The sequence below is a fragment of the Podarcis filfolensis genome (genome assembly GCF_964270895.1).
Source record: "Podarcis filfolensis genome assembly, chromosome: 12".
NCBI classification, from domain to species: Eukaryota; Metazoa; Chordata; class Lepidosauria; order Squamata; family Lacertidae; genus Podarcis; species Podarcis filfolensis.
Window position 1 is genome coordinate 55618617 of NC_139614.1, and position 18418 is coordinate 55637034.

The 18418-nt window shown below is 49.6% G+C and overlaps 2 protein-coding genes across 2 annotated transcripts in view; both read left to right on the forward strand.

The window, feature by feature from the left end:
- ZNF653 (zinc finger protein 653) overlaps positions 1-16567 on the forward strand; it is a 95024-nt gene extending 78457 nt beyond the window's left edge. The window contains exon 3 of the mRNA XM_083579689.1: positions 16340-16567. The gene's annotated coding sequence lies outside the window, so the exon portion shown is untranslated. The remainder of the gene's footprint in view (positions 1-16339) is intronic.
- LOC310745912 (uncharacterized protein) overlaps positions 6347-18418 on the forward strand; it is a 58856-nt gene continuing 46784 nt past the window's right edge. The window contains exon 1 of the mRNA XM_083579133.1: positions 6347-6689. Coding sequence (XP_083435259.1) covers positions 6614-6689 — 76 coding nt within the window. The 5' untranslated portion in view covers positions 6347-6613. The remainder of the gene's footprint in view (positions 6690-18418) is intronic.

The window sequence follows — 18418 nt, forward strand, 5'->3', positions numbered from 1 at the left end:
ACAAATCTATATCCCACTTTGCGCCACCGCTCCAGCACTGGCTTCTGCTGGCTCCAGAATATAGGGCAGGCTGAAAAGTCGCAGCACCCACAAAGTGAAAAACGCCACCGGTTTTCCCGTCACATGCTGTCCTGCGTTGGAAACTGACGACTGGGTCACCTCCATCCCTGGACCCGGAAGCACTGTGTGGCCCAGACCAAAAGCAAAGTCTCCGCTTTAAGGCAGGCCACTAATAATAATAATAATAATAATAATAATAATAATAATAATAATTAAAAAAAATAAATTTTATTTATACCCCGACCATCTCTGGGCGGCTTCCAACAAAATATTAAAATACAGTATTCCTCCACTTATTTAAAGCTTCTCTAAACAGGGCTGCCTTCAGATGTCTTCTAAAAGTCAGATAGTTGTTTATCTCTTTGACATCTGGTGGGAGGGTGTTCCACAGGGCGGGCGCCACCACCGAGAAGGCCTTCTGCCTGGTTCCCTGTAACCTCACTTCTCGCAGGGAGGGAACCGCCAGAAGGCCCTCAGGAAATGGACGCCGGTGTCCGGGCTGAACGATGGGGGTGGAGACGCTCCTTCAGGTATACTGGACCGAGGCCGTTTAGGGCTTTAAAGGTCAACACCAACACTTTGAATTGTGCTCGGAAACGTACTGGGAGCCAATGTAGGTCTTTCAAGACCGGTGTTATGTGGTCTTGGCGGCCGCTCCCAGTCACCAGTCTGGCTGCCTCATTCTGGATTAGTTGTAGTTTTCAGGTCACCTTCAAAGGTAGCCCCACATAGAGCGCATTGCAGTAGTCCAAGCAGGAGATAACCAGAGCATGCACCACTCTGGCCAGACAGTCTGCGGCAGGGAGGGTCTCATCCTGTGTATGAGATGGAGCTGGTAGACAGCTGCCCTGGACACAGAATTGACCTGTTCCTCCATGGACAGCTGTGAGTCCAAAATGACTCCCAGGCTGCTCACCTGGTCCTTCAGGGGCACAGTTGCCCCATTCAGGACCAGGGAGTCCCCCACACCCGCCCGTCTCCTGTTCCCCAAAAACAGTACTTGTGTCTTGTCAGGATTCAGCCTCAAACATATTGCAACAACCAGCTCTCACCTCTCTCTTTTGGGAGCCGGGATCATAAGGAGCCAAGAGAGTGAGAGAAAAACTACTTATTGCCCAAAGTCTCCATTCTGCGCAATTCTTACAGACGCAGCGCAGCCGTTCGCCCGCTTCTCATGGGCCAAGACCTAACTTCCATGCTTCTACTCCTCAGCAGCACGCGGGGAAAGATGATTCCACATCCTTACCCCTCCCGCTGGGATTTTTGTGTGTTACTGGCAAGTGCGCATGCAGTTTTGCATGCAATAACAGTTGTGCAATCAGATACCACATTCACGGAATTGGCTGTTGCAGACTTCGTTTTGCTGGTCCTCAAGGATGAAAATATAGCCTTGAATCAGATTTTGAGTAGTTGGTATTTTGCTCGCCACTAATCTCATACAGTGGTGCCTCGCAAGACGAAATTAATCCGTTCCACGAGTCTCTTCGTCTTGCGGTTTTTTCGTCTTGCGAAGCACGGCTATTAGCGGCTTAGCGGCTATTAGCGGCTTAGCAGCTTAGTGACTATTAACAGCTTAGCGGCTATTAACGGCTTAGCGGCTTTAAGAAAAAGGAAACAAACTCACAAGAACTCGCAAGACATTTCGTCTTGCGAAGCAAGCCCACAGGGAAATTTGTCTTGCGGAACGACTCAAAAAACGGAAAACTCTTTCGTCTTGCGCGTTTTTCATCTTGCAAGGCATTCGTCTTGCGAGGTACCACTGTATTGGAACGTGGGTGGCGCTGTGGGTTAAACCACAGAACCTAGGGCTTGCCGATCAGAAGGTCGGCGGTTTGAATCCCCGCGACGGGGTGAGCTCCCATTGATCGGTCACTGCTCTTGCCAACCTAGCAGTTCGAAAGCACGTCAAAGTGCAAGTAGATAAATAGGTACCACTCTGGCGGGAAGGTAAATGGCGTTTGCGTGTGCTGCTCTGGTTCGCCAGAAGTGGCTTAGTCATGCTGGCCACATGACCCGGAAGCTGTACGCCGGCTCCTTCGGCCAGTAAAACGAGATGAGTGCCGCAACCCCCGAGTCGTTCATGACTGGACTTAACTGTCAGGGGTCCCTTTACCTTTACCTAATCTCATATTGAGGAAAAAAATGGGGGGGGGGAGAGAATTGGCCCTAAGGTGCCCACAGTTCTAACCCTGCCCACCTTCCCCACAGCAAATAAACATTTTTACTGACCTATAATCTATCTTTCTTTCTTTCTTTCTTTCTTTCTTTCTTTCTTTCTTTCTTTCTTTCTTTCTTTCTTTCTCTCTCTCTCTCTCTCTCTCTCTCTCTCTCTCTCTTTCTCTTTCTCTTTCTCTCTTCTTTCTTTCTCTCTCTCTCTCTCTCTCTCTCTCTCTCTCCCCTTTCTCAGATCCATCCTTGCAGCATTAAGTTTCGAAAATGTTCCTGGTCCAATGCCAAAGGAACAAAACAGGGAGGCGAGTTTATAAAAGGCATACCCATTTATTATGTCTGCGCTGCCCTAGTTTATGGATCAAGAGATCATTTTTTCGCAGCTGAAGGTAACAATATTCAGAGGGAGAGAGAGAGAGGGGGGTAGCATATCTGTTGCGGCAACATTGCCACTAACTGCCATGTGGCACCTGCCAGGATCATAAAGAGGATATGCAAATTACAAGCGCCTAAAATGTACAGATTAACTGCTGTCCTTTACATCGTTTGGGGCTTTCAATGTGGCCCTCGATGAGATGTAGCTTTTGTCCTGGCCTTTGGCACCTAAGATACACACGCACAAACCTCTATATATCACACACTATTGTAGAATAATATTTTGAATTGTGGTGCTGGAGGAGACTCTTGAGAGTCCCATGGACTGCAAGAAGATCAAACCTCTCCATTCTGAAGGAAATCAGCCTTGAGTGCTCACTGGAAGGACAGATCCTGAAGCTGAGACTCCAATACTTTGGTCACCTCATGAGAAGAGAAGACTCCTTGGAAAAGACCCTGATGTTGGGAAAGATGGAGGGCGCAAGGAGAAGGGGACGACAGAGGACGAGATGGTGGGACAGTGTTCTCGAAGCTACCAGCATGCGTTTGACCAAACTGCGGGAGGCAGTGGAAGACAGGAGTGCCTGGTGTGCTCTGGTCCAGGGGGTCACAAAGAGTCGGACACGACTAAACGACTAAACAACAACAACATTGTAGAATCACAGAATTGTTGAGCTGGATCAACTAGGGTCATCTAGTCCAGGGGTCAGCAAACTTACCGCACCTCGGGCCGGTGTCTCCAGCGCCGATTGCGCGGTGGGCCGCAGGGCGGGGGAAGCGTGTGCCCATACGTATGCACACACGCTATTTCCGGGGAGGGAGGGAAGTCATTGAAGATTTGGTTATAATAAAAGATGTTCATTTTGAAACGTATAATCTGAAAAGTTAATAAAAATTATTTTAAAAATAAGAAGTGCTCTCTCAGTTTTCTCCCCTAGCCATTCTTACACCCCATGAACAGCCTTACCTTCCATTTCCTGAATGCACAGACGGTAAGTTAGCTTCCAGACCCCATTCAAAGTGCTGGTCTTGACTTATAAAGCCTTAAATGGCTCAGGACCCCAATACAACAAGGTCTGCGTCTCCCCATATGAACCACCCTGGACCCTGAGATCATCTTCTGAGGTCCTCCGTGTGCCTCTTCCATGAGAGGTCCAGAGGGTGGCAACACGAGAACAGGGCCTTCTCTGCAGTGGCTCCCTGTCTGTGGAATGCTCTCCCCAAAAAGGTTCATTATACACCTTTAGGCAAAAAAGTCTTTGTCCATGGAGTTTTCTTGGCAGGGATACTGGAGTGGCTTGCCGGTTCCTGCTCCAGGGGGATCATGTTTGGTCAAAACTCTCCACTATGACCTGTCTGTCTTGGGTGCCCTGCTTGGCATAGCTCATAGCTTCTCTGAGTTATTCAAGCCCCTTCGCCACGGCAAGGTAGTGATCTGTGAGGGGGTCCATGAAGGTCCGTATAGTTAAAGCTCTGGTTTTCCCAGTAGTGATGTATGGAAGTGAGAGCTGGACCATAAAGAAGGCTGATCGCCGAAGAATTGATGCTTTTGAATTCTGGTGCTGGAGGAGACTCTTGAGAGTCCCATGGACTGCAAGAAGATCATACCTCTCCATTCTGAAGGAAATCAGCCCTGAGTGCTCACTGGAAGGACAGATCCTGAAGCTGAGGCTCCAATACTTGGGCCACCTCATGAGAAGAGAAGATTCCCTGGAAAAGACCCTGATGTTGGGAAATATGGAGGGCGCAAGGAGAAGGGGACGACAAAGGACGAGATGGTGGGACAGTGTTCTGGAAGCTACCAGCATGCGTTTGACCAAACTGCGGGAGGCAGTGGAAGACAGGAGTGCCTGGCGTGCTCTGGTCCAGGGGGTCACGAAGAGTCGGACACGACTAAACGACTAAACAACAACAACAACGAGGCAAAAAAGTTCCTCTTCAACCAGATCTTGGGCTGATCAACATCCCATATCCTTTTAAATGTGTTTGTGTCAGGGAGGGGGGGTTATTGGCTTGTGCCCCCCCCCCGAATTGGGACCACAAGGATAATTTAGTCCAACTCCCTGCATTGCAGGAATCTTTTGCCTGATGTGGGGCTTGAACCCACGGGGCTGAGATTAAGGGTCTTGTGCTGACGCAACCATCTTTTCTGTTCCTGTTTGCATTCTGCATCTTGTGCTTTTTAACTTGTATTTGTGTGTTGCGTGCTGCCCTGAGACGAAGGAAGTGTTACGTATTTAATACATATTTAGGGAATTTTTAAAAATGTTTTATTATGTTTTGCATAGATTGGAAGCCACCCATGGGCACAGATGGGCGGAGTACTAGTACTATTACTAATATTCAGTGTGGTTTTTTCCCTCTGTGGGAAAACATACCCCTAAACATTTTGTGAATCTTTTGTCCATTTACTGTATTCATTTTCCCCGATCTGAGCTATAAAATGGGGATTTTCTTGAGTCAAATGAGAGTACCCCTGAAACATAAAAAAGCACTGCTAATACTAATAATAAACAATGGATGGCGGCTAACAGATTGAGGCTGAATCCTGACAAGACAGAAGTACTGTTTTTGAGGGAAAGGAGGCGGGCAGGTGTGGAGGATTCCCTGGTCCTGAATGGGGTGACTGTGCCCCTGAAGGACCAGGTGCGCAGCCTGGGAGTCATTCTGGACCCACAGCTGTCCATAGAGGCGCAGGTCAATTCTGTGTCTAAGGCAGCTGTCTACCAGGTCCATCTGGTACGCAGGATGAGACCCTACCTGCCAGCAGACTTTCTTGCCAAAGTGGTGCATGCTCTGGTTATCTCCTGCTTGGACTACTGCAATGCGCTCTACTTGGGGCTACTTTTGAAGGTGACCTGGAAACTACAACTAATCCAGAATGCGGCAGCTAGACTGGTGACTGAGAGCGGCCGCCGAGACCATATAAGACCGGTCTTGAAAGACCTACACTGGCTCCTCGTACGTTTCCGAGCACAATTCAAAGTGTTGGTGCTGACCTTTAAAGCCCTAAACGGCCTCAGTCCTGTATATCTGAAGGAGCATCTCCACCCCCATCGTTCAGCCTGGACGCTGAGGTCCAGCACCGAGGGCCTTCTGGCGGTTCCCTCGCTACGAGAAGTGAGGTTACAGGGAACCAGGCAGAGGGCCTTCTCGGTGGTGGCGCCCGCCCTGTGGAACGCCCTCCCAGCAGATGTCAAAGAGAACAACAACTACCAGACTTTTAGAAGACATCTGAAGACGGCCCTGTTTAGGGAAGCTTTTAATACTTAATAGGTTATTGTATTTTGGTGTTCTGTTGGAGGCCGCCCAGAGTGGCTGGGGAAGCCCAGCCAGATGGGCGGGGTATAAATAATAAATTATTATTATTATTATTATTAATTAACCTGCTGGATCAGGCCGGGAGGGGCCCTATCCTGCCCTTGCCCAGATAATGCCCATGATGGGGCACCCACAAACCTGCCTAGAAGAGCAAAACTCTACTTTCCCGTGGCTTCCAGAAACTGGATTTTGGGTGGACGAGGGAGGATGGAGAGAGAGATCCGAGGCTCTTGCTCCCTGCCAGGCTGATGCACTTGCCCTGGAGGGCTCAGGGCCTTCTTGTTTGCCCTGCCTGGCTTGGCCTGCCTCTCTCTGTCTTTTCTGCAGTACCAGGCGCCCTCGGCTTCCACAATCTCCACGCCCTCCCTGCTATAGAGGGAGCTGCTGCTGCTGCTGCTGACATCATTGAGGATGACAGAGCTGTTCAGGCGGCGAGGGGGGAGCAGCAGCAGCCTGGTCCAGCCTCCCTCTCCCCCCTCCCCACCTCTGAGCTGGATTCTCCCAGGTCCCCCCCCCCCTCTACGGCGCAGGCTCCATCCCACCTCATCCTCCCTCCAGCCTGCAGAGCGCATCAGAAGCGCCTGGTCCCTTCTCCGCATCTCTCTCCATCCAGCCGCCTTGCCTGGCAACTATAAACGCCCCCCCAGACCACTTCACGCCCCCCCCAAACCCCGCTGGATGCCACACCATGCCCGGAGAAGCCCTCAAGAGCCAGGAGGCCACGCGGGCCAAGGACCCAGGCGTCCTGAGGACACCTGAGACAGGTGAGTGCTGAGGTTTCTTCTTACCCATCTCAAAGGCGCACTGCTGAGTTGGCCAAAGGCGGCGGCGTGGTGGGGGGCGGCGGAGGGAAGGATGGTTTTTTTGTGGGGGGGGGCAATGTAAGCAAGGCACAAAGAGGGGGGGCGGGGGCTGTTGGGAGATGGGGAAATGGAAGCAGGAATGGCAGGTTGGGAAACGCAGGGGCAGTTTTGGGGGGCGGGAGGGGTGGATAATGTCTTCCCTGATCGGATGGTGCCTGGTTAGGCTGCCTGGATGTGGGGCAGAGCAGTTTTTTTTTGGGGGGGTGCTCTGATGAGGGGCAGAGCATGGAGAACGTCTGGGTTCCTTCTCGGAAGGTGTGTGCAGCTGGATGTAGAGAAAGCAAGGAGACTCTCCTTTCCCCCCTCCCATTCTTAACGCGCCCCCTCCCTCCCTAAAGGACCCTCTCCCTTATCCTCAACCCCCCAAGCCCCAAAAGATATGGGGCTTAGAAGGGTCTGGCTGTCTGAGGACACCCACCTTCCCTAAGGCTGACCTCTCTTTTCTTTGGGGGGGGGCAAAGCAAAGGACTTTCCTCCCCCCCCACCCAATGCACAGATTGTGGGTAGCTCTGAAAAGTTTTCCCTTCTTTGTTTTGAGAGATCTAGTCATAGCTCCAAGGGGGCAGAGACTCTTGGGGGGGGGGGACTTGATCTGTGTTTGGATTTGGGGGGTGGGCACAACAACTTTCCCAAGCTTGGCTGAGAGGTAGGGGAGTGCCGCCCTGTCCATCGCTCTCCGGGTGGGTGGGAAGGAGATCCTGCTGCTCTACCCACTGCACATCACTGCCCTGCCTAATCCTAAGCGGCCCCGCAGCCAGACATCGCATCCCTTACGCTGCCCCACAGAGTAGCTCTTAAAAACCCTTCATGGCAATGATGTTCTCCCGGCGGCATCCTTGTTTGCACAGAAGAACCCCCCCAAAAAAAGAAGGGGAGGTAATCTCCAGGTGTGCCAGCACCTTTCTGACACCCCTGGGTGCCATTTAGGGGGGGCGAGAGACCCCACCCCCCTGCACAGGCTGCTGCTAATCCATCCCTTTGGAGCCACTAGTATTTTCAGCCGACTCACTTGTTCTGCCTGCCGGGCCTTATTGCTCCGAACTGTAAAATGGGCCCATGAAGTCGACCTGCGGGTCGAAAGCGCAAATCTCTCTATGGGTGGTTGGCTAGCTTGACCCATGTCGGTTATGTGGGGCAGAACCTGTGGGTTGCCTGCTGGATGCGGGAGAAAAACGAACCACAACAAATGCTTTTTTTAAAATGTTCCTTGCAATATAATGTGTGATGCGTCCGAGGAAGGGCCTTCGCAGCTTGTCAGCCTCTGCCCCCAAATCTACCCCCCCCCCATTTAAAAAAACCCATGCAATGATGCCTCTGCTAAACCCAACTTAAATATATATATTTTAATCCATGCAAATTAAGGGTGATTGGTTTTCTCTTTCCCCTAACCTCTGGGATAATTGGCAGTGTCGCCTAAGGGTTATGGCGCCCCTTTGTCCCTATAACCCACAATCCAGATAAGAGTTTAAGGGCTGCAGGGACTGGTGGGGTTTTTTTTTGGGGGGGGGATATCAGGTGATTGGGGTTTCCCCTTAGATTAGGCCAGACATAGAGGACATTGCCTCGTTTTCTGCTGCGTAATACTATGACTTGCCCCAAGACCTCGTCATAAGGCGGGACATTGTCCTTCTAAATAACTCGGCGTACCAAGGGTGAAGACACTGACCCCCCCATCGCCTCTGCATCCTTACTCAGCAATAAATACCACTTTTATACAATAGAACTGGAGAACAAAAAGCTATGAAGGGGATAGAAAGCTTATGCGATAAGCAGGTTTGCACGCAAGTAATTCTTTCTGGGTTCATCTGCACTGGGTCACACCTGCAGGAAATCGCTCGTTTTAGCAACTTTAATGTGAATGAGCTGCAATTTTTTTAACCGTCTCCTCCCACCCGCCTCTGATTTTCCTCCTTGCAATGGTTCTGTATGCAGAGATAGGAACATTCAATGGCAGCGGCCTTAAACTGAGTCAGAATCGCCGGTTGATCTAGCTCAGAATTGTCAACACTGACCGGCAGAGTTTGGGGCAGGGGAAATTTCCCATATCTACCCAGAGATGCCACTGGAGGTTTAACGGATGGATTCCGGGTCACTTACAATATCGGGAAAATCAGAAAACACAACAGGAATATATTGAGTTGCAACTGGGTATAACAGAGACAATTCAGATATAGGCAAAGGTAAAGGGACCCCGGACCATTAGGTCCAGTCGTGGCCGACTCTGGGGTTGCAGCGCTCATCTCGCTTTACTGGCCGAGGGAGCCGGCGTACAGCTTCCGGGTCATGTGGCCAGCATGACTAAGCTGCTTCTGGCGAACCAGAGCAGCGCACGGAAACGCCGTTTACCTTCCCGCCGGAGTGGTACCTACTTATCTACTTGCACTTTGAGGTGCTTTTGAACTGCTAGGTGGGCAGGAGCAGGGACCGAGCAACGGGAGCTCACCCCGTCGCAGGGATTCAAACCGCCGACCTTCTGATCGGCAAGTCCTAGGCTCTGTGGTTTAACCCACAGCGCCACCCGCGTCCCATACAATTCAGATATAGCGGCAGTTAAATCTGGATCACTAAAATATGACCTAAAATTATCATTTAAAAACCTGAATCATTTTGGTAGCACAGCTTGTTCCCTAAGTTTTATGGCAGTCACACAGAATTGGAGGCTGAACGTCCCGTGTTCAAAAGAGACGCTCTGCCCCATTTTGTTACAGCCTTTCCCCGAGTCAAATAACTGGGATTCGGATAACCACGTTTGGTCGTCTTGCTGGTACCGAGCTCTCTCAGGAAGTGGAATGAGTGGATCCCGAAATGCGTGCCTACAGGAAAAAGAAAGGGGTGTGGCTATGCGGCCAGAAACTTGCTCAGTTCTCTGGGGCTCGTCTTTAAAATTTTATTGGGCAGCAGACAGGAGAAGGAAGAGAATTGTGTGTTTGGGTTTGGCACATTTTTACTTACAAAAGCATCTTCGCCTGGTCTGGGTGATGCTTCCTGGTCTGAGTGATGGAGGAAGTGCCTCCATCCCTGCCTACAGCTCCTCAAAGCTGTCCCCCATCGTTCTGCCCGGATGCTGAGGTCCAGCGCCGAGGGCCTTCTGGCGCTTCCTTCACTGCGAGAAGCAAAGCTACAGGGAACCAGGCAGAGGGCCTTCTCGGTGGTGGCGCCCGCCCTGTGGAACGCCCTCCCATCAGATGTCAAAGAGAAGAACAACTACCTGACATTCAGAAGACATCTTAAGGCAGCCCTGTTCAGGGAAGTTTTTAATGGGTGACATTTTAGTGTATTTTTGGTCTCTGTGGAAGCCGCTCAGAGTGGCTGGGGAAACCCAGCCAGATGGGCGGGGTACAAATAATAAATTATTATTATTATTATTATTAGTATCCAAGGCCGGCAAAGTTTGGGAAGGGATGGGAGGCTTTGCATTGGGAATGTGAGGGTTCTGGTTCCTGGTCTCTCCAAATCAAAGCATTTCAGGTACCAGGTGATAATAATAATAATAATAATAATAATAATAATAATAATAATAATAATAATAATAATTTATTATTTATACCCCCGCCCATCTGACTGAGTTTCTCCAGCCACTCTGGGCGGCTTCCAATTGAGTGTTAATGACAATACAGCATTAAATATTAAAAACTTCCCGAAAAAGGGCTGCCTTCAGATGTCTTTTAAAGAGAAGAAAGCTGCTTATTTCTTTCACATCTGAAGGGAGGGCATTCCACAGGGAGGGTGCCACTACTGAGAAGGCCCTCTGTCTGCTTCCCTGTAACCTCACTTCTCGCAATGAGGGAACCGCCAGAAGGCCCTCGGAGCTGGACCTCAGTGTCCAGGCTGGACGATGGGGGTGGAGACGCTCCTTCAGGTATACTGGACCGAGGCCGTTTAGGGCTTTAAAGGTCAGCACTAACACTTTGAATTGTGCTTGGAAACGTACTGGGAGCCAATGCAGATCTCTCAGGACTAGTGATATGTGGTCTTGGCGGCCGCTCCCAGTCACCAGTCTAGCTGCCACATTCTGGATTAATTGCAGTTTCTGGATTACCTTCAAAGGTAGCCCCATGTAGACCAAATTGCAGTAGTCCAAGCGGGAGATATCTAGAGCATGCACCACTCTGGTGAGACAGTCCGCGGGCAGGGAGGGTCTCATCCTGCGTACCAGGTGGAGCTGGTGGACAGCTGCCCTGGACACAGAACTGACCTGTGCCTCCATGGACAGCTGTGAGTCCAGAATGACTCCCAGGCTGCGCACCTGGTCCTTCAGGGGCACAGTGACCCCATTCAGGACCAGGGAGTCCTCCACACCTGCCCGCCTCCTGTCCCCCAAAAACAGTACTTCTGTCTTGTCAGGATTCAACCTCAATCTGTTGGCCGCCATCCATCCTCCAACCGTCTCCAGGCACTCACACAGGACCTTCACTGATGGGAAAGTCGTCTCTCTGGGGAGCCCCTGTCGGCCTATGGGACTACTCAGGACCGGGACCCAAACATGACCCTTCAGGCCCCTTTGATTGACCCTTGGGGCTCCCCCCCCACACCACCAGCCCCTCTCTCCAGGCCACGCCTCTCACCTGCCCTGCTCTGTGCCCTCCTTGAACAATTTTACCTGTCTGGAATGGGTCCTTGAACTCTGAGAATTCGTCTTGCCTTCCTGGGTGGAGAGATGTCGGAGGGGTGTGGGTGTCAAAACCTCTGATTTCTGTGTGGCTGAAATATACAAATAATAGCTCAGTTGGTTAAATCATGGTGTTGATAAGGCCAAGGTTGCAGGTTCGATCCCTGGATGGGACAACTGCATATTCATTCATTGCAAGAAGTTGAATTAGACCAGGGGTCAGCAACCTTTTTCAGCCGTGGGCCAGTCCACTGTCCCTCACACCTTGTGGGGGGCCGGACTATATTTTTTTGGGGGGAATGAACAAATTCCTATGTCCCACAAATAACCCAGAGATGCGTTTTAAATAAAAGGACACATTCTACTCATGTAAAAACACGCTGATTCCTGGACTGTCCGCGGGCCGGATTTAGAAGGCAAATGGGCCGGATCCAGCCCACAGGCCTTAGGTTGCCTACTCCTGGATTAGACAGTCTTTAGGGTCCCTTCCAATTCTGCAATTCTATGATTTTATGAAATGCAACACCCATTGCTTTGCCTACTTTTGTCTCGGGACACACCCACTTTTTTGGTCTGGACACACCCACTTCTGCTACTGACCACACCCACTTCCCCCTCTGGACACACCCACTTCTGCCACTGACCGCACCCACTTTTGCCTCTGGACACACCCACTTTTTGCCTCTGGACACACCCACTTCTGCCGCTGACCACTCCCACTTTCACCTCTGGACACACCCACTTCCGCCACTGACCACACCCACTCCCCCTCTGGACACACCCACTCCTGCCACAGACCACACCCACTTTTCCCCTCTGGACACACCCACCACAGGCATGTCTGAGTTCTCCTTTTAAATCTCAAGGGAGACCTGGGAAAGACTCCCCCTCGGGACCCTTGCTGTGTAAGGCATGGGAAAAGGCCATAGGTCAGCGACAGGACATCTGTTTTGCATGGAGAAGGTAAAGGGACCCCTGACCGTGAGGTCCAGTCACGAACGACTCTGTGGTTGCGGCGCTCATCTCGCTTTACTGGCCGAGGGAGCAGGCATACAGCTTCCAGGTCATGTGGCCAGCAGGACTAAGCCGCTTCTGGCAAACCAGAGCAGTGCACGGAAACACTGTTTACCTTCCCGCCGGAGCGGTACCTATTTATCTACTTGCACTGGTGTGATTTCGAACTGCTAGGTTGGCAGCAGCAGGGACCGAGCAACGGGAGCTCACCCCGTCGCGGGGAATCGAACCGCCGGCCTTCTGGTCGGCAAGACCTAGGCTCTGTGGTTTAACTCACAGCGCCACCCGCGTCCTCTGATTTGCATGGAGAAGGTTCAATTCTTGGTATTTCAATCAAGGGCTGCCTGAAACCTGGCAGAGCGGCTGCCGGCCTGTGCATGGACCGCACTGAGAAAGCTGAACCAATAGTCCGATTCCGCATAAGGCAGTGTCCGACATTCGTATGAAGCCGTTCCTTTCTGCCTGGGTGCTTTTTCTGCGTCTGTGTCAGAGATAAAGCTTCTCTTTCTCCCCAAATCTTCACCGACATCTAAGGAGGGTTTGCCAACATTATCAATTTTTTTCCTGGCAAGGCTCCTGTGCTTCATGTAGTAGTAGATGGAAGGTGTCTAGACATCTAACAGCGGGTCATTTTCCTGGCTTGGAGATGCAGTGCAATCTTCACAGACTGAAATTCTACCTGCTTTTTGGGGGGAGAAGATTGAGAAGCGAAAGCCCTCCTCTTACACACACAAACACATACGTTGGCAACTTTACTCTTGAGCTGCTACAGCTGAACCTCTGCTCCCCCTTTTCCGATGTTCTATATCTCCCTCCTTTCCCTCAGTTATTATGGGGGTTACCAGATAATGTTGTTGTTTAGTCGTTTAGTTGTGTCCGACTCTTCGTGACCCCCTGGACCAGAGCACGCCAGGCACTCCTGTCTTCCACTGCCTCCCGCAGTTTGGTCAAACTCATGCTGGTCTCTTCCAGAACACTGTCCCACCATCTCGTCCTCTGTCGTCCCCTTCTCCTTGTGCCCTCCATCTTTCCCAACATCAGGGTCTCTTCCAGGGAGTCTTCTCTTCTCCAAAGTCTTGGAGCCTCAGCTTCAGGATCTGTCCTTCCAGTGAGCACTCAGGGCTGATTTCCTTCAGAAGGGAGAGGTTCGATCTTCTGGCAGTCCATGGGACTCTCAAGAGTCTCCTCCAGCACCAGAATTCAAAAGCATCCATTCTTCGGCCATCAGCCTTCTTTATGGTCCAGCTCTCACTTCCATACATCACCCCTAAATAACTGACCAAAATAACACCATCCCATCAAGCCATTGCATTTAGGCTGTCTGAAAAGATCCTCAACACCTGTCGCTGAAAACAGCCAGGTTTTGCTTCTCTCTTGATCGACGCTCCTGATTCCTTCCCTCTGCTTGTTTCCACTGTGTTGAGCTTTTTAGATTGTAAGGTCCTCGGGGCAGGGACCTTATCCTCTGGGCAGATCCACAGCACGACCAACATGCAATTACAGCACTTTGCTTCCCCCCAGAGAATCCTGGGAACTGTAGTTTGTTAGCGGTACTGCAAAGTGTAGCTCTGTGAGTGGGAAACTACACTTCCCAGGATTCCTTGGGGGTGGCAAGCCAAGGGGTTTAAATGTTTGTTTGGATGTGTTTTAGGTGCACAGTGTGGGTCGCCCATTTGCAAGCATGTGGATGGTGCTAGCTGCAGAGAAATAATAATAATAATATTAATATTATTATTATTATTATTATTATTAATAATAATAGATAGATGATAGATAAGGGGTGGAACTTCTCATTCAGGAAACTAACAGTGCGAACCCAAAAGAATCTACTCAGAAATAAGTCCCGTTCAATTCAAAGGGGGTCGCTTCCAGGTAAATGAATATCTTAAAGGTACATAGAGCGCTAACTTTAACAATAAAATACACCCCATAATTCCCCCCCCCGCCCTTCCTCCTTTCAGGGCTCCACCCTCCCAGATCTCCCCCCACCCCTTTTGCACTGATCTTGACATCAGCAAAACCGAAAGCAGACTGAGTCATTCTATTGTTCGCCTCCCCTCCCCGCCATGTGTCTGCCTCAAAACATCTTTTGCAAAATTAAATTAAACTCCACTTGGAAGTTAGATTTAATTTAATGTCTGCTGGGTGCCTCGTTTGAAACGCACGGCGAAAGAGAAGCACAAATGTGCTCCCGGGATGGAGGGGAAAAGGGGGGGCAGTCCGTGATGTCGCAGGCCCTGGCCAATTAGTGCTGTGCACAGCTGGCGTCTGCCTTCGATTGTTAGATATGAACGGAGGGTGGAGGTCTTCAGTGTTACCTGCCTGTTGTCTTTATTCATGGAAACAGTGCTACTCTGTGCCGGATTTACGTATAAGCTATAGCTTGAGGGAAAGGTAAAGGGACCCCTGACCGTTAGGTCCAGTTGCGGACGACTCTGGGGTTGCGGCGCTCATCTCGCTTTACTGGCCGAGGGAGCCGGCATACAGCTTCTGGGTCATGTGGCCAGCATGACTAAGCTGCTTCTGGCAAACCAGAGCAGCGCACGGAAACGCCGTTTACCTTCCCGCTGGAGCGGTACCTGTTTATCTACTTGCACTTTGACGTGCTTTTGAACTGCTAGGTTGGCAGGAGCAGGGACCGAGCAACGGGAGCTCACCCCGTGGCGGGGATTCAAACCGCCGACCTTCTGATCGGCAAGCCCAAGGCTCTGTGGTTTAACCCACAGCGCCACCCACGTCCCGCATTCCAAGTAACATTCTATTTATCCAAAGAAAGTTTGCGTCTATAAGCAGTCCATTTGTACGTTGCTAATAGGTAAAGGTAAAGGTAAAGGGACCCCTGACCGTTAGGTCCAGTCATGGCCAACTCTGGGGTTGCGGCGCTCATCTCGCTTTACTGGCCGAGGGAGCCGGCATACAGCTTCCGGGTCATGTGGCCGGTATGACTAAGCCGCTTCTGGCGAACCAGAGCAGCGCATGGAAATGCCGTTTACCTTCCTGCCGGAGGGGTACCTGTTTATCTACTTGCACTTTGACGTGCTTTTGAACTGCTAGGTTGGCAGGAGCAGGGACTGAGCAACGGGAGCTCACCCCGTTGCGGGGATTCGAACCGCCGACCTTCTGATCGGCAACTCCTAGGCTCAGTGGTTTAACCCGCAGCGCCACCCACGTCCCATAAGCTATAGCTTAGGCCCCCCCACCAAAAAAAAATTAAAGGGAAAAAAGACTGGATGTACATTTCCAAAATATAAGATAAAAAAACAAATAAAATAAAACCTACATACAGCAACAGTGTTTTGTGTTGTATAGGCTCCTGTGATGTAAGTCAGGGGCCCCGCCTGCTAGCCTGCTCCCTAAAATATCACGGGTTTGCTCCTTTCTATATATAGGGTGCCTAAATTCTGCATGGACTGGTTGCACAGCAACATGTGCAAATGGCTTGAGTTCCATAAATTACCAGATCTGTTAGGAGGAGACACCCACCCTCCTCAGAGAACTACAATTCCCAGAATTCCCTGGGAATTGGTCTTGACTCTTAAACTACTCTGGGTTTAAACCAATATATAATGAATTGAAAAGGATGTTTAAAATAACTGTAAAAAAAACAAAACAACAGAAGCTTTTCTTTTGGGAATTATAGGGACAGAACTACCTAAACTGTTTAGAAACTTATTCATGTATGCGATTACAGCGGCAAGAAAGTTACTTGCCCCAAAATGGAAAGAAGCAGAAGTCCCAGTAAAGGTAGAATATATACAAAAACTTATGGAATATTCAGAAATGGCCCAAACTTACTGGAAGAATAAGAGATCAAGATAACAAACTTTTTATAAAAGAACGGAAATGGTTTATTGAATGTTTACAGATAAATTGTAAACAGATAAAAACATTGGCAGGGTTATTGTAACAACCTGCAGTTTTATAAGAGTACAGTGGTACCTCGGGTTACATACGCTTCAGGTTACAGACTCCGCTAACCCAGAAATAGTACCTCGGGTTAAGAACTTTGCTTCAGGATGAGAACAGAAATCGTGCTCCGGTGGCGCGGTGGCAGCAGGAGGCCCCATTAGCTAAAGTGGTGCTTCAAGTTAAGAACAGTTTCAGGTTAAGAACGAACCTCCGGAATGAATTAAGTACTTAACCCGAGGTACCACTGTATATATTTAAAGAAGATGAATAAACGAGTAAATTAAATGAATTTGGATATGCAGAAGATATTAAAAATTAATCTAAGGAACCGCAGGAAGAGGGGGAAGGAAGTCAAGTTTTGAAATGTTAAAATGGCTTTAAAATTATTGAAATGTATAAACCTGAAAAGCATAAATATTTTTTTTAAAACAGTGCTCTCGGCACCCTTAACGAACTACATTCCTGCATTGCAGCGGGTTGGTCTGGATGACCCCTAGGGTCCCATTCCAGCTCTTCAATCCCATGATTCTTTGGGGGAAGCCGGGGCTGTTTAGAGTGGTGTAAGAAAATGCATGTTGCAGATGTGGCCTTGGTCTGCTTTTGTTTTTCACCTGGGCAAAACAGCACATTGCCAATCAGCCAAGGCCTCGTCCGCCCGTCCGCCTCCCCTCCTTGCATTAAATCCTTTGCCAAGAATCAGCCTCTGAATAATGAACGAAACGCTCTCCAAGCAGAGAGGCTTCAGCCTTGCACTCATGCGCCGCACGCATGTGCAGCCCCTGGCCTTGGAGTCGGGAGAGACCGAAATAACCAAAGTCGCAAGCGTCAGGAGCTGGCGGTGGGCAGAGGAGAGGAGCGCTCGCCCCTCGGGGAGGTTGAAGGCCCTTTTCCTGAACGCTAAGCTTGCGGCGCCGAGATGAAATGAAATAAAAGCCTGCTGCTGTTTCCTTTGCAAAGCCGCGAGGCAGAACTTGCAGTCTCCCAGCCAATTAGCAAAACGCTAGTAATATCCAAAAGGCAACATGATGGCCAAGTACAACAATGCGATAGAGTATAAACTCTTTATGTAATCTGTGCAGAACACTGAACAATATGAAATATATGAAATATGCACCCTCTGCAAAACCAAATACCGTATTTTTTGCTCTATAAGACTCACTTTTTCCCTCCTAAAAAGTAAGGGGAAATGTGTGTGCGTCTTATGGAGCGAATGCAGGCTGCGCAGCTATCCCAGAAGCCAGAACAGCAAGAGGGATTGCTGCTTTCACTGCGCAGCGATCTCTCTTGCTGTTCTGGCTTCTGAGATTCAGAATATTTTTTTTCTTGCTTTCCTCCTCCAAAAACTAGGTGCGTCTTGTGGTCTGGTGCATCCTATAGAGCGAAAAATACGGTAAACAGAAATTGTCTAAATCTCTGAAAGTCACAAAATACGGTATGCACTCTTGATGGATTCTCCTGAAAACATAGAACCAAATAAACATAAGTCTTACAGGTTTCTGAAAGTCTTTGTAGACTATGCAAGTCTCTGAAGGAAGCAACGGGTCGGATTCTTATCTGATGAAAACAAACCGTAAAGATTTGTTTTATGACGTCCAACGCTGCCGAAGTGGTCCGCAAACAGACGTTGTGAACAGTGATTCCGGATATACCCAACGTTTTGTGGAATTCTTCTCCAGCACACCAGAAGGATACAAAAATGCTTCATAAACCCAACTATATGGTGAATGGCATTGTATGAACAACAATTGCTATGAAGCAGTGGTTCAATGTTCTGTATAGATTATATAAAGAGTTTATATTGACTTCGCATTGTTGTACTTGGTCGTTGTGTTGCCTTTGGGATATTACTGACACAGGGGTTTAATTGTTTAATTAGCAAAACACAGCTGCGCCTGCACGCATTTTGCTTGTGCGATTCCAATTACACGAGGTTCCTAGAATCATGGGAAAGATCTCATCAACGGTGTCTCTGAAAATTTTTGCACATCACTTGGGAAGACAGGCAAACTAATGCCAGTGTACTGGAAGAAGCAAAGATCACCAGTGTCAAAGCGATGATTCTTCAACATCCATTTCGTTGGACTGGTCATGTTGTATG